Raw genomic sequence first — 27,727 nt, 5'->3', positions numbered from 1 at the left:
CAATAGAGCTACATCAGTAGAGCTGACTCAGGTGTTTCTGGTAATGCAAAATAGTCAAGGCAGTGTGTAACAGTGTAGTATTGACTTGAACAGTAAATTACACTTAGCAGTAGCCAAATGAGAAATAGATTCCCTGGTGGGACAAATGCAGCAAATGGAACAAGCAGATTCTTGCTAGTTTACATCAGCCAAGTGCACCAAATATTCCATCACAATGTTAATATTTCTGATTTTATGCTGAGCACTTTAAGTATGTGCTCTGTTGAGTATGTGTATTCAATTCCACCACTCTTTTAGTGATCAAAAACATACACAGTATACCACCAAAATATACACAGTTATGGTAGGAAGCTGTGTATATATGGCAGAATATGTTATAAGCTTCAGCACAGAGTAATTTTCCACAGTGATATGATGTTCAGCTTTCCTGACAACTGGAGCTAAAACATGGGAGGAGTTCATGTAGACCTTCTGATCTGGAGGCACATTGAAAACATCTGATCTACAGGATGTTTGTTGCTGTTAGATTGCTTACATCATGATCATCGTAATAAAGGCAAACACATAAGAAGTGTTGTCCAATGGTTTAAAGAAATCCCAGGACTTAATTCAAATACAGCTCCTGCAATGTTAATTTTTGTATGCTGCTGTTTTCTTCCTTTGATTGTCAGAGGGAAACATTGGATTCCATAGCATTTTGTTCCACGTACAGTTTAAAATTTTGCTTTATCAGAGTAGAACAATGCAGGATGCTGTAAGGCCACTCTTAGTGTTTTTCAGAAGCTTCTTAATGCCCAGTGGTAAAGTGATACTTTTAAATCTCTTTACAGACTTACCAATATTCTGCTTGTGAATGTTTGTCTAGCAGACAACTCCAGATTCAACCCAAGAGGTACATCATGATGAGAGGCAACTGAACTGAGGACATACATTCCCAGTAGTAATTTTAAACTTTACTCAGATTTAAAGGTTATGCTGCTGTTAAAAAAAGATAGAGATTTTAGGTAGATTTTTTGTTGGAGTGGTAGCAATAGCGTGTGTGACACTCGATTAGCATTTTTCAATAGCTAAGCAGATCAAGAAGAGACTGAAAACTTAGAAATTAGGTCATTAGGTAGAAAAGGAAAATGTAAATCGGTGCATTATTACTAGCTCAGATGTATAACCAGGAATTTAGCCCTGGATGCTAGGCAAGCACCAAAAGCTTCAACTCAGATAAGCATCTGGGTTTATTCAAACATTTCAAGTGGAGATCATATCTGGGCAAAAATTATTCAAAATATTCTGGATTTCCAACATCACACAAAAAAAGCAGCTTTTCTAGCAATATATTATCACCTCATTTAAACAAAAGGCTTAGAAATTATATTTAACCTTTCTCTTTGCAGCAATTTATCTTCTGACAGATCAGTAATTTCTTATTTCTAAGGCTCACAAATTGGTGTTTGTACTGCCTTCTATGCATGAAATGATCTTTTAAAATAACCAGAACTTCAATTTCACTGAAGGAATTATCCTGATGCACTTGTTCATTTTTTTACTCTTCATATGACTACTTTGAAGTGTTTCAGTTTTCAGAAGGCATCAGAAGAATCCCTGGTATCAGGACATACAAGGAGAATTTCTGGTAACAAAAATGATAAGAGAATTTGAGGATGAAATTATTATATTACTGACAATAATATATAACAGCTCATATAAAACTGCTTTAGAACCTGAGGACTGAAAGGTGACAAAAGTGATCCAAGCTTTTAAAACCCATTTTACAGAGAATGTAAACTTTTGGGTGGCATATATCTGTCAGGCAAATTAATAGAAACTTAAATAAGAGTAGAATAAGAGGGCACCTCATACTGTAAACCTCCTGTAGAGTGTCAACATAATTCCTTTTTGAAGATAATTCAGACTTGCTTGTAGGGAGGGGTCAAAAAATATGTGAGTATGGATGTTTTAGTTGACCTATTTTGAATTACCAAAAAGGTTTTCACAAAACCCTCTGGCAAAGACATATAAGAAAAAATTGGTATAAGAGGATCCTTTCATGCCAAAAAGATACTTGAGAGGTGAGCTGAGTAAGTTTGCTATTGGTGAAGTTCTCCAAATTAGTGAGGACAAAAAAAAAGACCAAAACATTGTGAGAGACCTCAGTGAGACTGAGAAGCCAGACAGTAAATCAAGGTGAAGTTCTGTTTAGATTAATATAAAGTGATGTACACAAAACTTCACATGGGCAGTAATGTGCTATGAATTGGCCATTAACAATTGGGAGTGAGATTTCAGGTTTATGATAGTGATTCCATTAAAGTATCAGTTCAGTGTTCAGTAATGATCCACATTGAGTATTGTATAAAGTTTGTGTTCAGGCCTTCAAAATATTTTACTGAATTCTTTGAATTGTGGCAGAATTGAGAAGGAAAACAAGAATGCTCAAAGGAATGAAATGGTTTACATGCAGATAGCTCGGGCTGTGGTACAGCTCTTATAAAACTGAATTGGATGGAGCTTTTGGATTGTCACTCACTACATTTATATTTTTTAAGTGCTTTGAAGGTCATTGTCACTACTCTCAGTAGTTTTAGAGTATTTCTCATCTTTACATAATTTGAAATCTGGAAATAGAAATAGTAGAAGTGGATTACCACTGAAATATGTCCAGAGTCTGTTAGTCCTTGCTCACTTCAGAAATTTGGGTGGTTTTAAGATTCTTTGGGAAAAAAAGATAGTATCTTTAGCTTTGATGGAAAGACATTTTTTAAATTTATCTTTTCATTAAACTGATTCAAATAGCAGAGCAAGACTGAAAGGTTGTTAACTGTAGTTATGGCTACCAGGGCACTGTGAATCACCTTATTGTTTCCTTCTGTAGCATAAGCAGCTTAGTGCATATTTTTGTTTGCATTTATGGTAATTAGTACTTTCTGATATTTTTCTTGTTTTGTTCAGCTGGGTTCCCTTTCCTATAGGTAGTAAATTATCCATGAGTCAGCAGTGAGCCCTTATTGCCAGGAAGGCCAATGGAATCCTGGATTACATAAAGGAGAGTGTGGCCAGAAGGCCAAGGGAGATCATTCTCCCCTTTTCATTCTGCCCTGGTGAGGCCACAGATGGAATACTGCATCCAGTTCTGGGCTCCTTAATTCATGAGAGACAGGGAACTACTGGAGAGGGAGTCCAGAGGAGGACAACAAAAATGGCTGGGGGATTGGAACATCTCTCCTATGAGGAAAGGCTGAGAGAGCTGGGAGTCTTCATCCTGGAGAAGAGAAGGTTGAGGAGAGATCTTTTTAAATCTACAAATATCTAAAGGGTGGGTGCAAGGAAGATGGAGCTGGGCTCTTCTCAGGAGATCCAGTGACAGGATGAGGGGCAATGGGCACAAGCTGGATGATAGGGAGTTCCATTTAAACTTAAGAAAAAACTTTTTTACAATGAGGGTGACAAGGCACTGGAACAGGCTGCTCAGAAAGGTTGTGGAGTCCCCTTCTCTGGAGATATTCAAAACCCACCTGGGTGCAGTCCTGTGTAGTGTGGTCGAGGTGATCCTGCTTTAGTGGGAGAGTTAGACTAGATTATCTCTAGAGGTCTCTTCCAACTCTTATAATTCTGTGAAATAGTGGTGCTCCTCAGTGTGCAAAGTATGTTGCATCATTTCCTAATATATACCTGAACAAATTGCTCTCTCCCTCTTTCCTGCTCCTTCCCGTCTTCCCTGCAACGAAGAGGATTGTTTTGTGTAGTGATCTGAGATCAGTTTACCCTGCAGCATTAATCTCACAGAGAGAAACTATTTTATTTTTCCAGCATTCTGTAATCCATCCCAGTTTCTGATATGTTTAAAAGCTATTAATTGTTAATGTTGCACTTCTTGAATTCTAATCATGACCAGACTACATGCAGAGCTCCAGTTTGGGAAGGATCATTAGCCACTCTCCTGGGGCCCCTGAGCAGTACTTTCTGGAAGCATACAGCTTCCAGAATACAGTCTGGAATAATACAGCTCTTCATGAGATTTTGTGTAGATTTCATCCTTGTGCTGTTACATCTGTTTGAAACTGGGACTTTGTGCATAGTCTGTGATGTATGGTTTGGACTGCATTGCTTATGCTTAACTCTAGCATTGTGTATTGTTACCTGGAATACATAGATGAGTCCTTGATCACTGCTTCCTTTCTCTCTCTCTCTTTTTTTTTTTTTTTTTTTTTTTTTTTTTTTTTTTTTTTTTGGTTTTGTTTTGGTTTTTTGGTTGGTTTTTTTTTAATGGGACTGCAGATGCTAGTGGGTATTTTTGCTATTTTTTTTCACCAATCTCAGATCTTTTGTTCTAGATTGTCTGATCTAACAATTAGTAGTTAAGTTGAAAAGCACAACATACTCCCCCCATGATTATCCCCTTTAATTTTTTTAAATATTTTTATTATTTTGTATACATTTTTATTTTATACAGAAACCTTTCAATATATTTATATATTTATTTATTTATATACTATAAATATAATATCTTGATCTATCCATTAAAAATTGATGCTCAAAAAAACTTTTAATCTGCATGTAGAGTTGTTATATATTATGCAGGGTGATGCAATAAATGCTACAAGGCAGAAACTAAAGCCTTTTTATTACATTTTAAGCTTTTAAACTTTGGACAGTCATTATATTTTAGAAACTGAGGAAATTAAATAAGAGTTTTTATCTTAGGGTTTTTTTATACTTTATCACATTTATTGTAACAACAGTAGTTCATTGTAGACAAGGTATTTTTACAAGGTATTTTTACTTATGTAACTGTCTTATAGAGTACCCCTATGGAAATAAAATACAGTGTTTAATGGCAAATACTAATAAAAATTGTACCATCTGTCCAGAAAATTTTTTTCCAATGCATTTGGTTTAAAAGAAATGTAGCAAGAAACCTACGTAGCTATGGTCCAAAAAATGTAAGAGTAAAATCATCAGAGAACATCTTCTTAGGCAGATATGATGCAATATGTTTTTCTTGTATTTGTGTGTATATGTGAAGAAAAATCCTCATTAATGCAGGCTTCTCTGGAAGCTTAAGTGTGTGCTAAGAGACAGTCACAGGTTTAGAAAGTCTGGAAACAGCTGATTTACTGTTATAATTCTTTAACTAATGAATCAATAACTTCAGCTTTTCTCTCTTCCTTCCCTAAGTCATCTTAGTGATGTGTACCACCCAAGATTAAGCAGCCAGGTTTGATTTCTTCAAATAATACTGCAAGGGAAAAAAAACAACAAACCCTTCACTGTTGACTTCAAGGCAAGCTTCAGAAAAACATAAATTGAACTGTTTTCTCCTACGCTACCTTAAAAAAATGTTTGAGAAATGACTACTTATCTTTTCTTGTACAATGTCATTGTAGAATTGCTTTTCTTGTAGAATGCTCTTGCTCAGAGCAGGATCAGCTGTGAGACCAGGCCATATATTCCATCTTATTTCAATTAGAAATATAATGTTTGCATCTTTTTGAGTCAGGAAATGAATTTTAGTCTGTATCCATACCACATCAGGAAAATGACATAATATGCTTGAGAACTTGATGAGGCTTATAAACTTTGTTACTGTAACATCCAGTGCCATTCCCCACCTCTTGCAGTGTTAACAACAGAGCTCTCTGACATCTTGTGTGTTATAAACTGCTGACCGACAGCACTCCTGGTATTTAGTAAAGATGAGATCAGTTCCTGAAAATATTCAGTTAAATTTAGTGCTTTGCTTATCTCACATTTTTGGCAATGTTAAAATGTTTTCTGAAGCACAGTGATTTCAGTATCCTTCAGTATTCCCTTCGTGTCTTCCCGTGGGCTCTGTCACTCACCAGTTCTGCATGGCAATGTTTGGGAGTTGCAACATCTTTGCCCAGCAAGTGATGTTTCTGGTGAAGTCTGCAGAGGACCTTTCTCTCACAGAGAGGTCTCCAGAAGAGAATGTTTTCCAAATACCTGCTATTATCTATTACTGAACAGAAAAACAAGTAGAGATAAATAAATGACAGTGTTTTCATAGGGAGCAAAAGTGGTTCCTTGTAAGGTGTCTGTTGGATCAGCACATGACAGGTGAAGGCTTTGAGGGAGCTCTTAGCAATCCAGAGGTGACAGAGGGCCTGGGGATGGCAGCAACAGTTTCTTCATAAACTCTGGTGTTCTAATAATTCCCTCCTAGTGCTAAATCTAACTATTCTCAGGACTGGAATTTTATTTACTCCTGTTTATCTTAAAAGTAAAGGGAAAAAAAAAAAAAAGCTTCCAGCAGAAGTTTTTATTTTTACAGGGCATCATACAGTACAGAAGAAAAATTTAAAGTTGTAAATTGATTTTTGTTTGTTTCCCAGATGGATCCTGTGCAAAAAGCAGTCATAAACCACACATTTGGAGTGTCCATTCCACCAAAGAAGAAACAAGTAATTTCCTGTAATGTCTGCCAGCTTCGCTTTAACTCTGATGTGAGTATTGGCTTGCTTTTTTTTCTTTGGTTGTTTTTTTGTACATTAGGTGAAATTAATCTAAACCTCTTTTACCCAACCAAATTATTCCTGTCCTTCCTACATTTTGTTCAGTTTCCTGGGCTGTTAATTTGTCTACTCAAAGGTGGAAGCCCATAAGAGGTACATTGCTATTTGATTTTCTTGAACAAATCTGGATCAATATCCAGTGTCACTTGCATTGATGATATCCTCTTTGGCAGTCCAATAACCTTCAAGATGTACAGAAGAAAAAAAAAAGGTTTAAAGAAGGTTTGTTCTTTGATTTTTTTTTTAAAGGAGGAGAAGCAGACAGAAAAGCCTCCTTGTGAGTTCTCTATGTCATTCCTGCACTTCTTCTAGAATAAATGTATTTTTTCCTGTTGCTTCTACATCCTTGCTGATAATGTCTTCTGATTTTGTAAGAAAGTCAGTCTTGTGGTAATTTTCATTTGGAATAAATATGAAAGTTTACTTCTAGCCATCTTTTTAAGTAGAACAATGTTCAAGAAAATTTTCTTAGATGTAATTTTTTAAAAAATAAATTACAGAAGAGCACATTTACGTTTGCTGATATGATTAAAATATATATCTATTTAATATTTTTCCTAAGGAGCTTAAAAATTAAAGAAATTCAAGAAAACTATGTCTAAGAAAATTATGACCTTTGACACTTTAAAAATATGCATTTTTTTCTTGGACACCACTTACTAATATTATTAAGTTACTTGGAAAACCCAAAAATTTCTTTTTTTTTTTTTTAATCTCAAGAGTGAGTACAAATCCTTACATGATGTGTTAATATTATAGATCTTGCTGTTACAATTTAAGGCTAAGAAATAGTTTGCAGACACCCCCTCAAAGCCATCAATCACATGGTGCTCCTAGATACCTAAAATCAGTCACTTATACCTATTTTTCTTATTTTCTCTGCCTCTACCATTCCCCTTGGAAAAGTGTCTTGTGTGGTTTTTCCAGTTTGGCTTTCTTGTCTTTGCTGGTGAGGATTTTGAAGCAGTGGTGTTTTACCTTCAAATTGATTTTTAAATCTGTCATCTTTTGACAAGCTTATTAAGCTTTCTTTGAAGTGGCAATATCTACTTCATTAACCACTTTCGAAAGTCATTGTTTAAAATTTAGTTCACCTGTCTTTACTCTTCAAGGTTAAGATTTAAAGTCCAAAAAATCTTTTTGCTCTGATACTTTTACTGAGTGAAACAAGGAAGCAATGAAGTTTTTAAAAAATTACCCTTAACTCCATGGATCTGAATCTTGCTTTTGAGTTGGAGCAGGGAGACAGCTTGGCCTGTTCATAGCCTTCCCTCTGCTCCTGAGGTCAGGGTCCCTCTGATCAGGGTCCCAGACAGCTCCCTGGAGGAGTCACTTAATTTGTCTGCATTGTCATTCAGGTGGAAAAACAGCACTTCAGGCAGGCAGGCTGAATCACAGTTTAGTTGGTTCAAAACAAAAAAAAAAGAGCTGAAATATTATATCATTTTGTACATCTGACAACCAAGCTTTTTTTCCTACCTGGACTTACTTACAAAGTAAAACACAAAATGCATATTATATTCTGTTTTCAATAGTGGCATCACAAAAGCATGGTAGATTATAGGCTTATTTCTCCTTCTGAGGTGGGTATATTTATGCAGTTCTTTCTAAAGGTGATCAATGTCTTCACCTTCATTTACTTGAAAGTATCATCATTCTTGTAAGAAAACATGAAGTGTCATGAGTGTAACACTGTTATTTATAAGGTACATTTCCTTAATTCCTACAGCTATTTGCTTTATCAGGATATTGACAAATAATATGGAAATTTTATTTTAGAATGTGTTAATATTCTAGTAGTATTATTATATTTATTTTCTGGTATTAATAAAACTGTGTCAAATAGTTCATAAACAGGACGTAAGAAATACTTGGACAATTAATTTTCAAAGCATAGAATTTCTAATTTAAAAGCTATATAGCCTTTCATTGGATTATTCAGCTTCTCCTGGGAAGGTTACAGAAGATTTTAAATCTTTGCTCCAGGTTCCATCTTTTGACCTTAAGTGTGCTTTATCTGAGTGTGTGTTGCCTTTTCTTTTTCCCTGAGAGAGTGAGATCTTATTTTATTCAGATAATCAGCATTATTATAATTTCACGGAGGTAATTCTAATGCCTTTCAGCAAAGCTGTGTAGGCTCTAATAGTACTTTCTTAGATTATTAAAAGCCACTTCACAGGAACAAAAATGTGCTCTCTTTGTGTATTTTAATTTTGGTCCTTTTGTAATGTGAAATTATGCTTGGGGGCTGGAATGGTCTTTACAATCCACCCTGTGTTAGGACCAGGGAAAAGACAGTCAGGTATTTGTGAACCTTGTAACTGCTGAACCTTTCAGTGAATCCCTTCCACCATGTAACATCTGAAGAATGTACTGAGAGCTTTTCAGGTGTCATGAAACTCTGATAACCTTCATTAAGGCCTTCAGCATAGCATATCGAAGAATAAAATTTGTAGTAAAACTACTTCACACCTGCAGTTTCTTCAAGCTGTACAAGTCTGACATGCTTCTAGTTGAATATTCTGACCTGCTTCTAGTAATGCTTTATCTATTGCATGAGTAACATAGGAACCAGTGGATATGTATCTGTGAGAAGAAAATTGGTTTCCTTGCCTGCAGTCTTTTCCTCACACAGCAGACACCCACTGGTTTGGGTCAATAGACCAAAGTATTCAGACTAGTCAATTTATAGTTGTCTTACCTCCTGTTAAATTCATACAGTAAATTGCAAATGTCTCAGGTTTTTTTCTGCTGTATCTGCAGGTTAGGTTGGGTGAGAGTGGTTCTGGCATCAGATTCATAGGTGACAAGGATCTGCAGCTCTCTTCAGGAAGAGAAAGTCTGATGTCACGGCTGGAAGAAAATTTTAAAATAGGTTGTTTCTAGTGTGGGAATAAACATGTCTAACGTTGAAGTGATGCCTTTTGTATTTTGAAAAATGAAAATTGCTAGGATAATTCTATTTTTAGTCTATCATGTTATACTTTTAATTACATGTTTCCTTACTGTATTCTTCAGGATCTCCCAAACTGCTGCTGAAAAGAAAACATCTGTGTAGAAACTCTTAAATTCAGTTTAATTTCATAGAGCCATAGAATGGCTAGATTTGGAAGGGACCTTTTAGATCATCTAGTTCTAACTCCCCTGCCATGGGCAGGAACTCCTCCCACTAGATCAAGTTGCTCAGAGCCCTGTCCAGCCTGGCCTTAAAAACTTCCAGGGATGGGGCTTCCACCACCTCTCTGGGCAACCTGTTCCAGTGTCTCACCACCCTCAAGATGAAGAACTTCTTCCTAATATCTAATCTAAATCTGCCCTCTTCTAATTTGAATCCATTCCCGCCAAGTCCCATCACTACTTTATGTCCTAAAAAGTCCCTCCCCAGCTTTCTTGTAGCCTCCTTCAGATACTGGAAGGCTACAATAAGGTCTCCTTGGAGCATTCTCCTCTTCAGACTGAATAACTCCAACTCTCTCAGTCTGTCTTCATAGGAGAGGTGCTCCAGCCCTCTGATCATCCTCATAGCCCTTCTCTGGACACGCTCCAGTGCATCCATGTCTTTCAATAGGGGCTCCAGAACTGGACTCAGTACTCCAGGTGGGGTCTCACAAAAGCAGAGTAGAGGTCGAGAATCACCTCCCTCAACCTGCTGGCCATGCTTCTCTTGATGCAGCAAAGGATCTAGTCAGCTTTCTGGGCTGCAAGTACTCTGGTGGCTCATGTTGAACTTCTCATCCACCAGCACCCCCAAGTCCTTTTCCTCAGGGCTGCTCTCAAGCCAGTCACTGCTCAGCCTGTATCAGTGCTTGGGATTGCCCTGACCCAGATGCAGGACCTTGCACTTGGTCTTGTTGAACTTCATGAGGTTGTCATGTGCCCACCTCTCCAGCCTGTCAAGGTCCCTCTGGGTGGCATCCCTTCCCTCCAGTGTGTCAGCTACACTACACAGCTTGGTGTCATCAGTGAACTTGCTGAGGGTGCACTCAATGCCACCATCCACGTTGCCAACAAAGATGTCAAACAGGACCGGTCCCAACACTGATCCTTGAGGGACTCTACTTGTCACTGGCCTCCACTTGCACATGGACCCGTTGACAGCCACTCTTTTGGGTGAGGCCATCAAGTCAGGTCTTTATCCACTGAGTGTTCCATCCGTCAAACCCATGTTTTACCAGTTTGGAGACCTGGATGTTGTGTGGGACTGTGTCCAAGTTTTTAGATGGTTTCAGACCTGCTCTTCATCTTAAGTGGGGCGATCTTCCTTTTCCCAGCTCCCGCCTTTGACTTACATAAATCCTTTACTTTGGCTTCTGTATTTTAACCTGATCTGTTTATGCTCTTCCAAAAATATAATGGTGGATTTTGGCTTATATGTATAGACATTCACTATAATACTCGATCTGTCCTTTTCTAGAATTCATTAGCTTGGTCAGTTTGGAAGCTGTGTTTTTCTGCTAATAAATTCAGGCACAAACAGTTGAGCTCTGTCTTCTCCAGAAGAAAGTGAAAAATAAAAGAGATGATCCAAAGTCTTGAGAACCAGAAACATAAGATGCCATCTCTGTGAAGTAACACCAAACTTAAGTGTCATGCCCTTGATAATCTGAGTTATATGGGACATCCATACCAGGTTGGTAGACCTGATAGAGCACCTGAAGTTGGAGGTTTGTTTTTTTTTTTTTTGGTAAGGGCAGGAGGTGGGGAGCAGTATGTTGTGAAGAAAAAAGAAATAAAAAAATAATAGAAGGAAGGTGGTTGATGTCAAGATTATACCACAAGACTGGAAGCTAGTAGCACTCTCAATAATTCAAAGAAAGTGAAATGGCAAAAAAAGGAAGAAGGGCCTTGAAAAAAGGTTTTTTTCTAAATGAATTTTTAATGACAATAGCTACCAGGAGTGAACTGCTGTTGAATTAAGCTGGAAAATTCAGTTTAGTAAGAATAATGTTACAAATATTGGTAGCTGATGAGATTGATAAATCAGAATAATCTATAAGTTATTTATTCTGGCTGACATAAATTTTATACTGCTATGCAGAGGAATATACTTTTTTTTTAAAATTTTTAAAAAAAACCCAACACAAACAAACAACTCCATCCATTAGAAGTTACACTTGGATTTGCCTGAGTATGTTAGAATACTCATAGCTGTTTCCATCTCTGCATCAAAAAATCTGTTTACACCATTTTCTTTTCATTTCTACACAGTGATGTAACAGTATGTGTTCCAGTGCAGCAATGACTGCTATGTCAGTGAAGTTTAAGGTATAGTCTTGCATGTTATAATCCATCTCAGAAAAAAGAGAAGTATCTCAGTTATGTTTACTACCACCAGATACCATGCAGCAGAAAGGGAAGTGTCCCTTTTCATGGAACAGATTGTGATAATGAGTCAGATTTTATATTTGCTTAAAGGACATCAGAGCAAGGGACATTATTGTATTTCAGCAAGAGGAAGCAAGACAGGAACTAGCTTAGCCTTTGGAAAAAAATTTTTTTTCCTTTTAAGAATTCTGGGATGACTTCCAAACCCATGATGTATCTACGTAGACCACAGACAAGCTTTGCTAAATAAGTTTTTGTATTAATTACATAGGTCTGGCTTGTTGATATTATTTACATTAGAGACATTCTAGCAGAAACAGAGCAGCTTGAGTTAATTTGCTGAATCCTTATGATACCTGTAAGAGGGTCCAGTGGCAACAGGACAAGGGCAAAAATTCTCTTACCTCATTCTTTTGCATCCTGTCTGTGGCCTTAAATCACTCCAGGACCTGTGGAGCTTTGACCAGGCTGTCCTTGTGATGTGTATTATGTTCTCTTATGGTATCTGACACTGTAGCTTGCAGCCTTAGGAGAAAAATGAGTTGCAGTTGGAAGGATATCTATTTGGCTTCTTCACAATTGCTTTTTTCTCCATACCTATGAGTTATCACCTTTTGTTCAAGTAACTTCTCTCTGGTCTTCTCACTCCTTATTTGTATTGATAGTCCACAGAGTTTTTGGAACATTGGCACTATCCAATAATTTCAGTACTAATCCACTACCTTTCTTCAGCAGCCAGACAACTCTTTGTATTCCAAACACACAAATACACTACGCCAGGAGTCAGTGGTGTTTTGTTGGTGTTTCTTAGAAAACAGTGTCATCTCTTGGTCAATTTTAAGTCTCCTCTGTTTCTTGTAGAAAGGTCTTTGGCTGTGATACAGCCCAGTGAGTACCATCTTGTTGCCAGGACATGATTTGTTTGAAATAAGCTTGGGTTTGTGCAGCGCGTTGTTCTGTCAAGTCAAGACTGATGGTCAGTACTGCTTTCTGGTGTCACCTGTAAAGGCCTGGGAATCAAGAAAAAACACCTTGTTTGCAGATCCTAAAAAGCAAGTGTCTTTTTGTTGGGTATTAGGAGATGCCGAATGTCATCTTATTGTTGAATGCATTTATAGTTAATAAAAATGATGTGCTGGTAGTGATCATCTTTTTAAAAAGTCAGAAGGCAAATTTTTAAAGTTTAGACAAGTATTGCCAAATGTTAACTTTTCAAATTTGAATGATTCACTCGTGCTGTCAAATAGATAACACATGGAATAATCAATAGCATCAAGGGAAAATCTACAGATCTGTCATCATCTTTTATCAAATGTTTTACATTTTCCCTAGAAATAAGACTATTCATATTGATTCTTTGGCTATGAAGGGTAGTGAAGCAGATAGAAGGCAATTAACGGCATAAATCTCAGGAACTTGTGAAAGTAATTTTCTGTTTTGTAGACAGAACTGACAAAATGATGAAAGTTGTTAGCTACAACATGACAGAAATATTGCATGATTATAAGGTGCAGGGTTATAATGTTCTGAAAGTTCTGTTCAAATAACATCTATTTAACAAAGCTCTTAACTAATTTTCGTTAGATATTTGAAATGAATTGGCTTCTTATGACATGGCTGATCTATACAGCTTTTTGATTTTCTATGTCCTGTTCAATAGAAATCTACCTTACTATTTGGAGTAATTAGGTTTTAGAAATCTGTTGAGAACAGAAATGAAGAAATAATGTGTAGCATCAGTATAACAAATGTAGGAATGCTTCAGTTTTGCTGATTTATTCAGTTCCATCTATTATTAATGTCAAATGATACAAACCTAAATTTTTTAACACAACTTTCTAATTTAACACTTGATGTAATTTTTACTGAAGTTTTTATTCTAGTCTAAATTCTTCTTAATTTACATACTCCTCTCATACATACACATAGTTCTACATTGTGGCTCCAACTGGTAAAATATGTGATCAAATATTTAGTAGGCTGATTACTGTTTTAAGAAAGGGAGATTTATAGTTTAGTACCTGCTGTGAGTTAAAAAGACAATGTTATGGACATAAATACTTCTGTGCTCCTCCAATCTTACTGAATTGGATGCCTTCTCTTATCAGCCCACTGCCATTGCAGCTGTGTCAGGAGAGCTCTTGCAGAGATGCTGCACACGCATCATTAAACCACTGTTCCTTACTGCCTAATATAATGCAATTATGGCCAACCTAACTACTTCCTAAGTACTAAGCTTTACCTGCAAAAACCATTAGGGTTTTTGTACTTGAGACTATGTAGTTATGATGGAAATCTGTAGTTACCAGGAGTTCTGCAAGTCAAGACCTTGCTTAGGTCCATGCTTTTACAAGAACACTGTTATTTATCTTCCAGACTATTTAGGCCTTATTTTTATCTTTGAGATGCAAAATCTATTAATTTCAAAATAAGCTTGAATAATTCAAGCTATTGATAATTTAGCATAAGGATTTATTCATAATATTCAGCTTACTTGAATATTATGAGGGTGTTGTAAGTACTCTGAAATAATAATTAAATAAGGAAATTCTGTATTAATGACGTGCTCCCTGGAATTGTAATCTGCTTGATGTATAGAAGTGGACAGGTACACAGGTGTTGGGAAGTGGTCTTTCTACAGTGTATGTTGTGACCATGTTTAGAGCATATTAGATTTAATTTACTTTTAGTTTAAAATTATCTAGAACTTTTTCTGATGTTCAGTAAGAATCTACCTTTGAAGATACCCCAGAGCAGAACAGTTTTCAGGACTATTATGTGTGCAAAGTCTTGCAATTATATATTATACTTATACTAAAAGAATTCAGCTTTGGTGTTGGCAGTCCAGTGGTTGTAATTCCACCAAGACCTTTTGAAGGATTACTTCATCTCATCCTGAAGGAACATGAAAAGCAAAATCACTCATACACCCTAAACCATTAGACTTAGTCAAACCTTGCACCAGGTTGTCATGAAAGGGATTTGGTAGGCTAATATTTTGTCTTTGTATAGTAATAGATTTGGTTAATTAGTAATTCACACACCAGATAGATTCTAAAACTCAGTCACTTGTGAGCTGTCAAAATTAATATTGCTAATTTCAACCGTACCATCAGTTATTGCTTCTGACAGGGATCATTTTCTGTAATCCTTTGTACTACAGTCTTACCTGCATTTCTAAGTGTTCTTAAAAGTAATACTACTGTCAGAGAATCTGTATGATCTGTATGTTTACTGGCTATCTATATCCTTATATATATGTGTATATATATATATATATATATATATACACGTCTATACATGTAAACACAGTTAGGTTTATGCAAAATAAAACCACTGAGGTTATTCTAAGAAATTTAGTATGCTAATAATATTCACACTTAAAAAAAAAAAAGGGGGTATAATTAGTTGGGGGTTTTTACTACTTAAAGACTGTGAATGGAACTAAAAATATAGATTACTTAAATAGGGGACAAGCATCCTCCCAGCATTTTAAGGTGGTGGAATTTCAAAAACTGTGGCAGAAAATTATATGTTTATTTATCTCTCAATGACATTCTTTATCATTTGCAACTGAATTCAAAATACAACTTTTCACTAAGCCATGATTTTCTATATATTTAGACATAAGTTTAATGTCTTAAAATATGCATCCTGTTGATAAAAAAGTAATGTCAAGCAAATATATAAACACTTATATGAGATTTGCCCTATCAGTGTAAAGCTGGGGTTTTTGCATTCTGGTATTTGCAGCTTAAAGTTTTTCCTCTTCATTAAATCTTGCCAGACAGTACTTGATGACTTTCTGTACTTTCTAATAAGTATATGGATTCAATTTTAAAAGGTTGCAATGTGTATATATCAAGCTAGTAGCCCACAGTCAGTTTTAGAACCAAGAGGAATTTAGATTTTCCTTTTAGATAGGAAAACTTTCATTTGAAATATTTTCTTATTCTACTTTTTAAAGATGTTTCCTTATTCAACCCAATTAGCATTTAATGTAAGGATAATAATAATAAAAATAGAAGTACAACGATATAATTTCATGTTGCTTATATAAGCAGTAAGTTGATCTTAATACTTTTGAAATAAAAACTTAAATGTTTCAGTAATACTGAATTGTGGCACAGAAATTATTTTATTGTAGAATCAGTTCATCCCACAGTAAACGTAGACCTTTACACTTGAATAAATTATAATACAATAAAAAAGCATCAATATATGTATAAATATGAGTACAGAGACTTTCCTTAAGATTGGGTATCTCTATTTTGTCTTTTCCTTTCTTCCAGTTTCTCAAACACTCATTTGATATGAAATTTGCTTGAATTAGTTGTACTTAGTTAATTAGCATAAATAATGATCAAAAAGTACATTCAGCATCCATTTAAAATACTGCATGCATAGGATATTTCGTCTTTAATTTTATATTTTATTGAGATTTTATTTTAAAACTGGTCAGTTATCTATGTTTCACACATGTGACTTCTAAATCTTGTGTGTTCGGAACTTCCTTTGAATTATTGAAGCAAATGAAAATAAATGTTTAGGTTCTTGTCTTATAAAAGAAATTTTTCATGTCATGGCTCATTTCAAAGATATGCTTATTATTTCAATTATGTGGGTTATAAAGCTTATAATCTGTACTGTATTGCTGTATGTGTGTCAGAAGCAAGCTATAAATGGGACTTGGAGCAAAAATACTTGCCATTAATATGGTACTTGTGCAAATATTTCAGAAAACTAGGGTTAGTAATGATCAAGATATACATAATCAGAATAAGTGTTAACAGTAATCAGAACTTGTATTCCAATTTCAGATTCTTTTACTTACTATGGCTTCAGAAAACTCCAATGGTTTTTGTAACACGGTTACAGAGAGCAGAGTTCCATGCTGAACACAGTTCAGTGCTTTGTTGCATTTCAGTTATCAAAAGGCAGCTGAATCAAATGATTTATGACACAGAAGGTAATTAGCAAACCCTGAACTTCAGTTGTATCTGAAAGGGTTAGAAAATAGTGCTTCTGTGGCTAGGAAACATGGTTGAAAAGAGCATCTGTGTTTTGACTCACCGAACACTAATTAGTTGAAAGAACCTGGAAAACAAAGGTTTACCAAACCAAGGTTTACCAAAATCTGGCCCCTGGAAGTTGAAACTAGACAAATTTGTTGTAGAAGTAAGTGATAAGTACTTAAATGACAAAGTGAAGTACAAACAATTTACCAAAGCAGATTTTTCATTCCTAACTCTTTTAGAATCAAGGCTGGACAATTTTTTTTTCTTTGCCAAATTAAAGCAGACAACTTCAAATAGTTTTGGACAAGGTTGGTGTTTTCAGAAGACCTACTTAGGTAGTCATAGCAATACCTGTTGGCTTTATAATCTACAACTATGAATTTGATAATAACAATAATGATATTTCAAAATAATAATTTTAATTACAAATGTAATTGCAAAACTTGAGTGAGTCCATTCACCACATTTCCATGAGGCTTTTCTTGTGTTTATGAAATTTTATTTTTAATTCTGCCTGGACCTATTTGTTCTCAACAGGTACACAATGTGAGGATTGAATGAAGGGAATCAAAGACTGTAGTAGGTTACTACTGATATTGCAGGTATTATTATTACAAATATCAGCAGAAAGGCTTATTATCAAGGAACTGACTTACTAAGTCTTTATCTTAAGTGCACTTATGTCTCTTATGTTACAGCTTTGGCGTCAGGCAACATCTGATCCTATCACCAGCACACATATGCTTAGAGCAGAGAGTTCAAATATTTAAAGGGACATCATCCACTTGAAAATGCTTGAGTGGAAAATCTTCTTGATATTATTTCAAGTTAAAGTATTGGAACAGAAAGAGTATTTATGCACCTCAATTTTTAGCTTCAATTTTTGCACACTATAAGATGTGATGAATTGGTTTAGACACTCCTTCTAGTGTTAGAAGCTTTAGATAAACCCCAGCAAGGGCAGAGACTGATAGGGAAGACAGAAGTTGATAAGTGTCCTTTAAGTAGTGGACGTAGTAGTAGTGGTATAGCTATAGCTATTCATAATACTGAAATTGTATGTGTACACATTTTAATATTTCAAAGTTCTTTATATCAAGCAATAGTGTAATAGCAATTGATGAGTAGACTTCCATAACTTATTTATTTTTAAATCTCGCTTTCAAAGGAATTCAAAGTAATACTTAGCTGTAAATCTTTCTTGCTGAATGGGTGCTGTCTGAAATCTATACAAGAAAAGATGCAGCCACAACGTCATGTTATTTTGAGTTGAAAAATGCTGTATTTCACAGCGTGTATAATCATTTCAGAAACTTTTCTGAATATGACCTTCACACCTCAGTTTCAGTGGCACTTCTCCATAAGTTTTAAAAACGTGTAATTTTTTGTGAGGACTCCAGTGCACTGTATATTCTCTTGTCTGATCCACCTTTTTCTAGCTTTCATGTACACTCTGCCATATGATAAAACTGCTATTACATGTTGTCTCAAGCTGTGACTGCATTGTAATACCAGTTTTTGCTGATTGTAAAATGATTTTCCTTCTTATTTCCTTCTTTCCTTCTCCCTTCCTTCCTTCTTTATGTAATTCAAATGTCTTAGGGGTTGCAGTTTCTTTTTATAAAGATGTGCCTAGTATTATATCTGAAATATTTTTTTAAATTATGCTTGGAAAGACCAATAATGCAAAGCTATTGCTAAATAGTGTAATGTTATGAAAATATGAAAGTGTGTTTTGTATAAAATCATGTTTCCTACTTATTGCTAGTAAATTAATTTCTTTAGAAGTAAAGATATTTAAATTCATTAGCTGAAATTTTCAAGGTTGGGAGTTTATAAGCATGTAGTTCTTCAATTCTGCACCTAACAAAGTGGCCTGTTTTGTCAAGGTTATGTAGAGATAGTGAAGTCAGAAGTAATACTGGAATCTTAAAATCAGTTAGCAAATGGGTATTTACTTCTGTGTCTGACTTTGGCTGTGCAATTTCAAAAGCCTGGCTTCTGAAATAGTTTTAAGACAAAGGTGAAATAAACATTACATCTCAGTAGATACTTCTGTCCTATTTGGGCAGACCAAAGAGTACATTATATATATTATACTTACAGGAGGATGGAGCCAGGCTTTTCTGGGCAGACCAAAGAGTACATTATATATATTATACTTACAGGAGGATGGAGCCAGGCTTTTCTCAGGGCTGACTAATAATAGGACAAGGGGCAATGGTTATAAACTGGAGCATAGGTGGTTCCATATAAATATTAGGAAGAACACTTTCACTGTGAGGGTGACAGAGCACTGGCACAGGCTGCCCAGGGAGGTTGTGACCTCACCTTCCCTGGAGACATTCAAAGCCCCCTGGATGCATTCCTGTGTGACTTCCTGTAGGTGACCCTACTCTGGCAGGGGGGGTTTGACTTGATGATCTTTTGAGGTCCCTTCCAACCCCTAACTTTCTATGATACTATAGTATAGAATGCAATATAAAAAAAAAAAAAATATATATATATATATATGTATATATATAAAAATATAAGCTTCTCTCCTTCATGTCCTTCCAATTTTCTTAGTCTTTGGAAAAAATATTCAAGGCTATTTGTCAAGACTGCTAGGCATTTACTTTTCTGCATTTTACTTGGGTCTACTGAAGTTTATTGGTATGTTGTTTCTTCATTTTAACCCTTCTTGATGGATCTAATAGTGAAATCATAATGTCATTAATGCCTGATTCAGTTTCTGTTTGTGTAATGATGCAAATGCTTTGTTGTAGATCAAACAGAAGGAAAAATGGATTATTAAATCATGTTATAGCACAGTATATCTTACTAACTCCAAGCAATAAAGACTAGGGAACAGTACATGAAAATTGAGTAGCATCTTTCTCAATTGGATCTGTTTACATTTGTACAGTGCTTTAAATCTTTAAGCACCATGGAGACAAAGAATTACATTAGGAGTGCTTTATGCAGTCTCAAATCCTCTCTTTTCAAGTTATTGAAAACACATGCCATTCATTAATATCCTGTTGTTTGAATATATAAGAACTTACTTTGAGGAAAGCTGTTAGTATAAAGCTACTAAAATTTTCTAGGTGGAATAACATAGTGCCTACTATTGAAAGTGTCACTTTTCTGCCTTGCCATCCATTGTGTTATATAGGAGTACAGAAAAAAGTGAGCCTGATTTGTTCTCCTTTGTAGAGCCAGGCCGAGGCCCACTACAAAGGAAGTAAACATGCCAAGAAGGTGAAAGCACTAGAGGCAACGAAAAATAAACCCAAAGTTGGTTCTTCCAAGGACAGCGCAAAGACTAACACAAGCTGCTCCACCACGCCAGTCACAGCCAACATCTCTGACAAATCAGGTCAATGAAAACTTTCTATTCTATATATTCTTTATTTTCTCCGTTTGTAGCATTTGTACAAGAGAATGTGGTTGCATGACAGTGATTATTTGCTTGTGTTTTTCTGAACTGTTTACAATGATTACTTGTACAAAATTGTTTGGTTTTGATCTTATCAAAGTATTTTTTCACATCTGTGAAACATCTGTTGTTCCTGAATGCTAAAGTCTATTTTCTTTTTAAACTTGTGAAATTTGCATACTAATAAGTATGTGATAAGTAAGTAATAAGCATGGATGTTTTTCATACAATAGTAATTGACAGATGTGGGCTGAAGGGCAAGTCTAAAATGTACATAATGTACATGTGGCTGAAGCACAAGAAAACTTTGTGCAAAATTTTTCCTTTCTGAATAGGGTAATATTGCTCAAACAGGAAATCACATCTACAGAAATGTAGTAAAGCCTCATGGTGTGGATATTTCCTGACTTCCAAAGATCATCCATGCGTCAACCTCCCTCCTTTGTATTTTTAAGATTTTTTTTCTGCCCCCCTCATCAGACTGCTTTTCTTTACCAGAGCTGAGCCATGTTAATAAGGTGATTGACATGGTTTTCTCACATACAAACCACATAAAAAAAACTGTATCAGTGGCTCTTTGCCATCCTGCTGTCTTCACTGTCTTTGTCTGGGTGACAATGGGTGTCAAGTTTTGGGTTGATTCACTTAACAAATCACATTTTAGGCTTGAGAGAGATAACATGAATCAAAGTAGTATCTTCAGGTAAACAAGACATGGTACTATAAAACTGTAGCAAACTACCATTTATGTAAATAAAACATGGACTATTGAATAGAGATTTAAATGATTTGATAAATATTTTACTCTGAAATATCAAAAATAGCTTTGGTTATAATAGCTTACTGCTGCAGGTGTTTATATTGTAATGCGTACCTTTTAAGAACACAGACAATTGCTGAAATGAGCTATCAGGTAAAAAATCAAAGGATTTAAAATGTTAAGAATGCATTCTGTAATCATGTAATTGTATAATGCTCTCCCCTGCCTATGCCAAAGGCTAAGAGGCAAATAACATAAGTGTCAGCATCTTTTGCAAACTCTGTCATCTCTTCCATAAGCCTGGACCTGTTTTATGTTTTCTTTGCCAGACTACCAGACCTGTCCTTGGTTAAATTTTCTTTGTTCAGGGTACTTAAAATCCATCACTCCTCTTTGCATTCCATTTTTGAGAGAATAATCTAACCAATGACAAGGGAAACCCTCTCTAGATATTTTTATATTTCCCTCTTTTAATAGTGTGTTGTTTTATGCCATTAATTACTCCACACAAATTAGATTACCATCTGTGTCTGTTGGATTACACCATTGCAAGTGCTGCTATTTCGAAAATTACTGACAGTGGCAATTTAGTTAAACACTTTCTTCCCACTTAGAATAGTGGAATTCTCTGTGAGGAGGAGGCTCCTCAGAGCTGGCTACTGCTCTAGAGGACATAGCAGGTGGGATGTTCAGCAGGACCTGAATGTGGACTGGCAAAATTTTCCACAAAGGCAGGGAATACTGAACACAGAGTTGGGAAATGGCTTGGCAGGGTGAAAACCCTGGTTTTTACCAGGCTGTGGACTTGAAACCAAGTTGTAATCTTGTTAAGCTACACTTTCCTTTACAGCGACTGTTGTTGATCTGTTCTTTAACATATATTTAGCTCCTTAACGCAATGCTTACTGCAGGTAGGGCAATCACTGTGTTGCTTCTGGTAATCAGTGGTGGAGTTTTTTTACCTTGTAGCAAATTAACTTCTACCATTTTTTCTGAATATTTTAACATAGCTTTCATTCTCTGAGAATTATATTTACTTTCAGGACAGGGGATTTGAGTGCATATATGTGTGGTGTAGGTATGAAAAAATTGTATTAGAAGTACATAAGGTAGGGGTTAAATGGAATCAAGTAAGGGAATAAAATTCCACAACTTGTGTAGCTGTTGTTTAATCACTGTACTTGGGAGGACTTTTAATTTCCAAAGAAATGTTTGTCAAGAAATAAGTAATTGATTGTGTTCTTTTATTGATTATAGAACAGGAAAATGGTAGCTAGACAGGGAAGACAGTTTCAAGTTCTTGTGTTTCTTTGTTTTCTGCTGTACTTCCACTGGTGTTAGTGTGAAATGGGTAGAATGTTTATAGTAAACTGATAAACTGAATTTACTGTTCTTTTATATAGGTCTGCTAATAAAAGGACCCAATGGGAGTGACTAGCAACCTTTTTGATGTAGACTCATTTTGAGTGACATAATGGTGAATAACATGGAGGTCTCCAGACTGAACAGTTTCTGTACATGAAACTAGAATGTCATGTTAAGTTTGAAATGGGACCATGTCTTCTGTGGGTCAGATGTACCATGAGATCCAAAACACTTATTTGTTAAAAATCACTACTTCAGTAGTAACAGGAAAAATAATTTCAATGTTAGCTTGGCTTTTGTGATGAATCTACGGAAGATGAACTCCAAATTCATACAGGCCTTATTTTTCAAAACTCATGATGCAGTGGTATCTCTAAAGTTGTTCCTTTCAACTTGATAAATTGCTGGTAGACCTGCAAAAGTTAATTTAAGGTCTTTTGGGAAGTTTCCAGATGAACATGGACTTCTACAGGTAAAAGTGGCCACAGCTGAATGGGAAGGTGTGACTCTGGAACTCCATTTGAGCATGGCAATGCCCAAGTTATGAGAGAGAGGTCTTCCCTGCTGACATTAATAATACATGATGTCTCGGGAATTAGTTTTGTAAACTGACCAATAGTAAATGTAATATTAAATAATAATAATAATAATAATAATAATAATAATAATAATAATAATAATAATAATATAAAGCTGTAGTACCATAATGTTGAGTTGATTGCAGCCTCAGGTAAGTGGATACTGATGGGTTGGATTGCACAAGTTTTGTATTCTAACATGAGTAGAATCCCGTGCGATCTTATTTTCTAAGTGCATAAGTCTTCACCATTTAGAAAACATTTATTGTTATGTGTAAGTACCACCGTCCTATCCTGTTCACTATTTCTGCAGATGAAAAGAAAATGCTAAATATGTGTGACAAGGTTGCTGTTCCTGTAGCTCTTGTTGGGTCATGTCTGCTTCTCTAGATGACTATTTGCAGATTGGAGGCGTCCATAAGGAACCCTTTCATGAACTGTGTCCCACACAGTTTCTCTATAACCACTCAGAAAAAGTCTAGTAATCTCTGGGGAACAGTTTTGTACACAAGAAAATCAGTACTGTAACACTGCAAGCTTTTTTGCTGCTGCTTTGAGACGTGATTACAGAGCAGCAGTGCCAACACTACTGGGAGCTGCTCTATTTGCGGGGGCAAAGATTCCGTTCCCTGCCTGTGGAAGCCCAAGATTTTCAGGATGGTTTCATAAAGAATGTACATATATTTATGGCATTGCTTTAGAAAAGAGTAGAGGTAGCAACCATTACATAACACATTTTTGAATATTTAGAGTGTTTTTTTAATTATAGCTCTGAGAATGCAATAGAAGACGGTGTCTGTGATCCTGAGTTAGCATAGTCTAGATGCTTACAGTGATGAGTCTTTTAGGCATGCATATGATAATGAGAGGATTGAAATGTCACTGTTTACTTTTCAAGCAAAGGGGAATACTTTGATCCTTCCAAATCAAAACAAATAGTTCAAACTGAAGCAGACAGATGATGTGGTATCACCTTCTTTGCATTTTGCTTTGATATAAAAATCAAAAAGTAAACACAACTGTTTTTTACTACTCAAATGAGCCAAAAACAGATTTCAGATTGTAAAAGTAAGGTAATTTTTCCCTCCATCTTTGATCCATTCAGTGTGTGCTCTCTTTACTTTGTGACAGGAAGAACTGTTTGTGAAATGATAGTTACGGGCATTTCAAGTTCAGTTCTCTTTAAAAATAAGGTCAGAAGGCTCTGATACTTAGGCCTTTATAGGTACAGATAAACTCTGGATTCTCTATGAAAAATTCTTTTTGCTCAGCTGGTACAGGAGGAATAGGCAACATTACATACCTAACCAGGCCAAATTCTAGACCCTGTTTCAAAACCTGACCTCTCTTACTGCTGCTTTGTTCTGTAGCCATGTGTGAGGGCAGCTCAACAAACAGTTCACAGGATCATGGTGATGATATTCCAGCATATGGTAAATCATATGCTGAACTGCTGTTTTTGACAAGAAGGGGTTTGACTGGAAAGTTATTTACCTGATTCTCAATCCTAAATGGGTCATGTAAGAGTTATTCCAGTCATTACAGCTGTATAACTAAAACAGCTGGAGGTTATTCCGAGGAATGTTGTCATGCTACAGTGTGGTGCAGTGTCTGACAGTGTACTGAAATGAGGCAACCAGGTGCCACTAAATGCCAGGTAGTGGGCATGAGCTTGTGTTAAGCCCACCTGTGCCTGATTAGGGCGGGCCCCCACTGCACATGAGCAGGATTAGGGGGCCAATAAAAGGTGAGGCTCAAACTCACAAGCTCAGCTCACGCTGGAACTCACAACCTCGGCATGCTTGGCTTTAACAGCTTCTATGAGCACCGCGCTAACCTGACTGCGCCCCTGGAGCTTTGTCTCAGTACCACACTAACTCGGTTGCGCCATCAGAGCTCTTCACCACTAGGGTGAGGCTTGAGTGGCGCAGCCGGTTAGCGCGTGGTACTTATACAGCAAACCGGAGCAATGCTGAGGCCGTGGGTTTATTTATTGACTACCAATAAGGTATAGCATCCCAAAAGAAGACCTGGTTCATATTTCACAAGAGCCTCATCAGGAAGCTCCCTTAGTCATCTTGTTTTCCTTGCTTATTTAAAAAAAATACTTCTGCCAGTGCTTAAATTTTAAACTTTTGCATATGCATCATGATACTGGTAGTAATCCTAAAACCAATACCAGTTCTCTTAACAAAATCCCTTTTCACCTTAAGATTTATTTCCATTTATCACCTTGTTTTCCACTAATTTTAAAGGAATTGTTTGTTAGATATCTTCAATAAACCTTTTATTAGACACTTCTTCAGAAAAAGCTAGGAGGCTCACAGGCTCCTCAGATGAACTGTGGTATCTCTGTTCTGGGAAAAAACTGCATTGTTAGTCATGCAGATACCATAGTAAGAACCTCAAACTTTGGGGTTTTTCTAGGGCATTTATTCTTCAATCTTTTAATACCCTGTAATGCACTCCAGTCCTCTAGATGTCATAATATGTTGTGAAAAAGTTGAATTTTGAGAGGGGGGCAGGGAAAGAGGCTGTAGGAGAGGAACAGGATGAAAACATCCTCGGCTTGCTGTCCCCCAGTGTTTATGAGCCATGTTTAGACATTCTGGCTTATGCCCCTCAAAGATGCTTATTGTTATGTCTAGCCTCCATCAAAACCTGCAGATGACTCTCATCAGTTCTTCGAATTTATGCTTATATAAAGAATTCTGATGCTGTTATGTTCTGTAATAATCATGTATCTGTGTTTATGTATATTTAGTTAGTGCCTTCTAAGCACAGGTATATATCTGTGATATAAACACATTCATTAATGGTCAATGAAGTATTAAATTCAATCAGATTTAGCCACCAAGGAGAGTCATTTCAAGGGCATTTTTTTCATTAAACCCTCTGAGGATGGTAAGCTTTGTTCCCTTTCATTCTACATTTCACAGCCTTCAGCAAATCACTCTATAATATAGTTGAAAATCTGTTCCCAAAACAGACAAGAAGGCTCAGTATGGAATTCACTGCCTGGCCACAGTGCTTTTGTAGTTAAATGGAATTGTAATTCCATTCCTTGTAATGGAATTTATAAATGCTCGTAAATTCATCCCAATACACTTTTGCAAGTACCATGCATATATCTATATGAACACTTTATTATCAGTATTAATATGTGAAATATACTGTCAGTGGCACATCGAACACCTGCAATGGATTTAGTGATAAATAGCTCCAGGGCATTTCCTGGTGGGTTATTTCAGCAGCTGTTTCAGGAAACTGCTGTTTGGTTTATGCTCTTAGAATGAAAGGTTAGCTAAAAGGATAATTATCAAATCAAGGTCTATTTGCAGGAAGTCATCATAATAGGTTGGATCGTTAACCACTTTCTTCTCTGTCACTGTTACTGTTCATACTTTTCAGAACTGGGTATTTAAGCCTCATCTTTCCCTGTGTGTCTTACAACCTGAATGGAAGAGCAGTCATTCTGCTCATTTTGGTTTTAATAAACTCCTGGGAGCTCCTGCAAGTCCTCAGGTGTTTCTGCAGTCTATAATAATGCTGACTAGCACATATCAAATTCTGCACCTCTTCTGAAAACTGATTATAGTTGCCATTAACTGAAAAATAAGGTCTGCGGCTGACACAATTACATTCATGAGCTGTTGCAGTTTCTGTGCAAATTGTGAAAAGGTCAATCTTTTTTTTCTCCAGTCATTATATCAATCAGAAATGAATACAAGCAGGATTTTGTTGTGAAGAAATGGTAAGCTTTTTCTCATGCAGGAATTTAAGCAGAAACTCTATATCAAAAATATATTTATATAAGACTCTCATTGAGTCCTCTACTCTGTGTCTGAGCATTTATATGTCTTGCAAGATTAAAACTGTATACCGCTATTATTTTTACTTATTCCAGTTCAAAAAAACCTGGAATTTCATTGAATATTAGATCATTAATATACATAAAATTATACAAAGTCCTTTCTTACTTTAAGGACTTTTTTACTTTCTTACTACTGGCATTGGGCCAAGCAAGAATGACTCTACTAATGTTGCTGGACAGTGGGGGCAGACCCAGCAATGCTCTCAGCTACTGCTTGGTTTTTGTTTGTTTTTTTATCTAGATGTATGTGGTCATTTAAAGAATCCATTTATATACATTGAATCTTTCGGCAATCACTTTAAATTGTGAAATCAGGAATCTGTTTTTTTCTTTTTGCTGATAAAACTGTGCCTGTTGAATATTCAAAGATGTATCTTTAATAGGATAATGACGATAATGGAACAATAATAAGATAAGTAGGAAATAACAAAAATTACTAGCAAATGACTATACTATATTTCCATAGAGGACATAATACCAGAGGGGTGGCAATACCAGAACTACTATGTATTTCATCGGTCTTTACACATCATTGTCTTTCCAACATCCTGAGACGAGTTTTTAAGTCTTCAGGTGAAGAAATGGAGAAAGGAAGAGAGAGGATTTTAAAAAGTAGCTGTTAAAAGGGAGATGAAACTGAGATACCAATACCATTCATCTGCTTTGGAATTTTCTATTAGGAAGAAAGATGATCCAGAAGTATCCTAAAAAGTGAGGTTTATGTAATGAGATTTTTGAAAAAAATCAAATTAGAGAAAAAAATATCCCCTTCTATGGACTTAAGATGGTTACTATGTTGATGAAAAATTACTATTATTTGCCTTAAAAAAATTATTTTGTGAGTGAAGCCTGAGTTTGC

The 27,727-nt window shown here is 35.9% G+C and overlaps 1 protein-coding gene across 7 annotated transcripts in view; it reads left to right on the top strand.

Annotated features, from left to right (window-relative positions):
- The window catches only part of ZNF385B (zinc finger protein 385B), a 125,053-nt gene that overhangs the window by 80,521 nt on the left and 16,805 nt on the right, over positions 1–27,727 (top strand). For all 7 annotated transcript variants that reach the window (XM_008505070.2, XM_030454651.1, XM_030454653.1 and 4 more), the window contains 2 exons: positions 6,348–6,458; positions 20,069–20,231. In XM_008505070.2, the coding sequence (XP_008503292.1) occupies positions 6,348–6,458; positions 20,069–20,231 (274 nt within the window). The remainder of the gene's footprint in view (positions 1–6,347; positions 6,459–20,068; positions 20,232–27,727) is intronic.

The sequence above is a fragment of the Calypte anna genome, chromosome 7, assembly GCF_003957555.1.
Source record: "Calypte anna isolate BGI_N300 chromosome 7, bCalAnn1_v1.p, whole genome shotgun sequence".
Lineage (NCBI taxonomy): Eukaryota > Metazoa > Chordata > Aves > Apodiformes > Trochilidae > Calypte > Calypte anna.
Note: the sequence above shows the minus strand (reverse complement) of the source record. Positions and strands in the feature narration are given on the sequence as shown.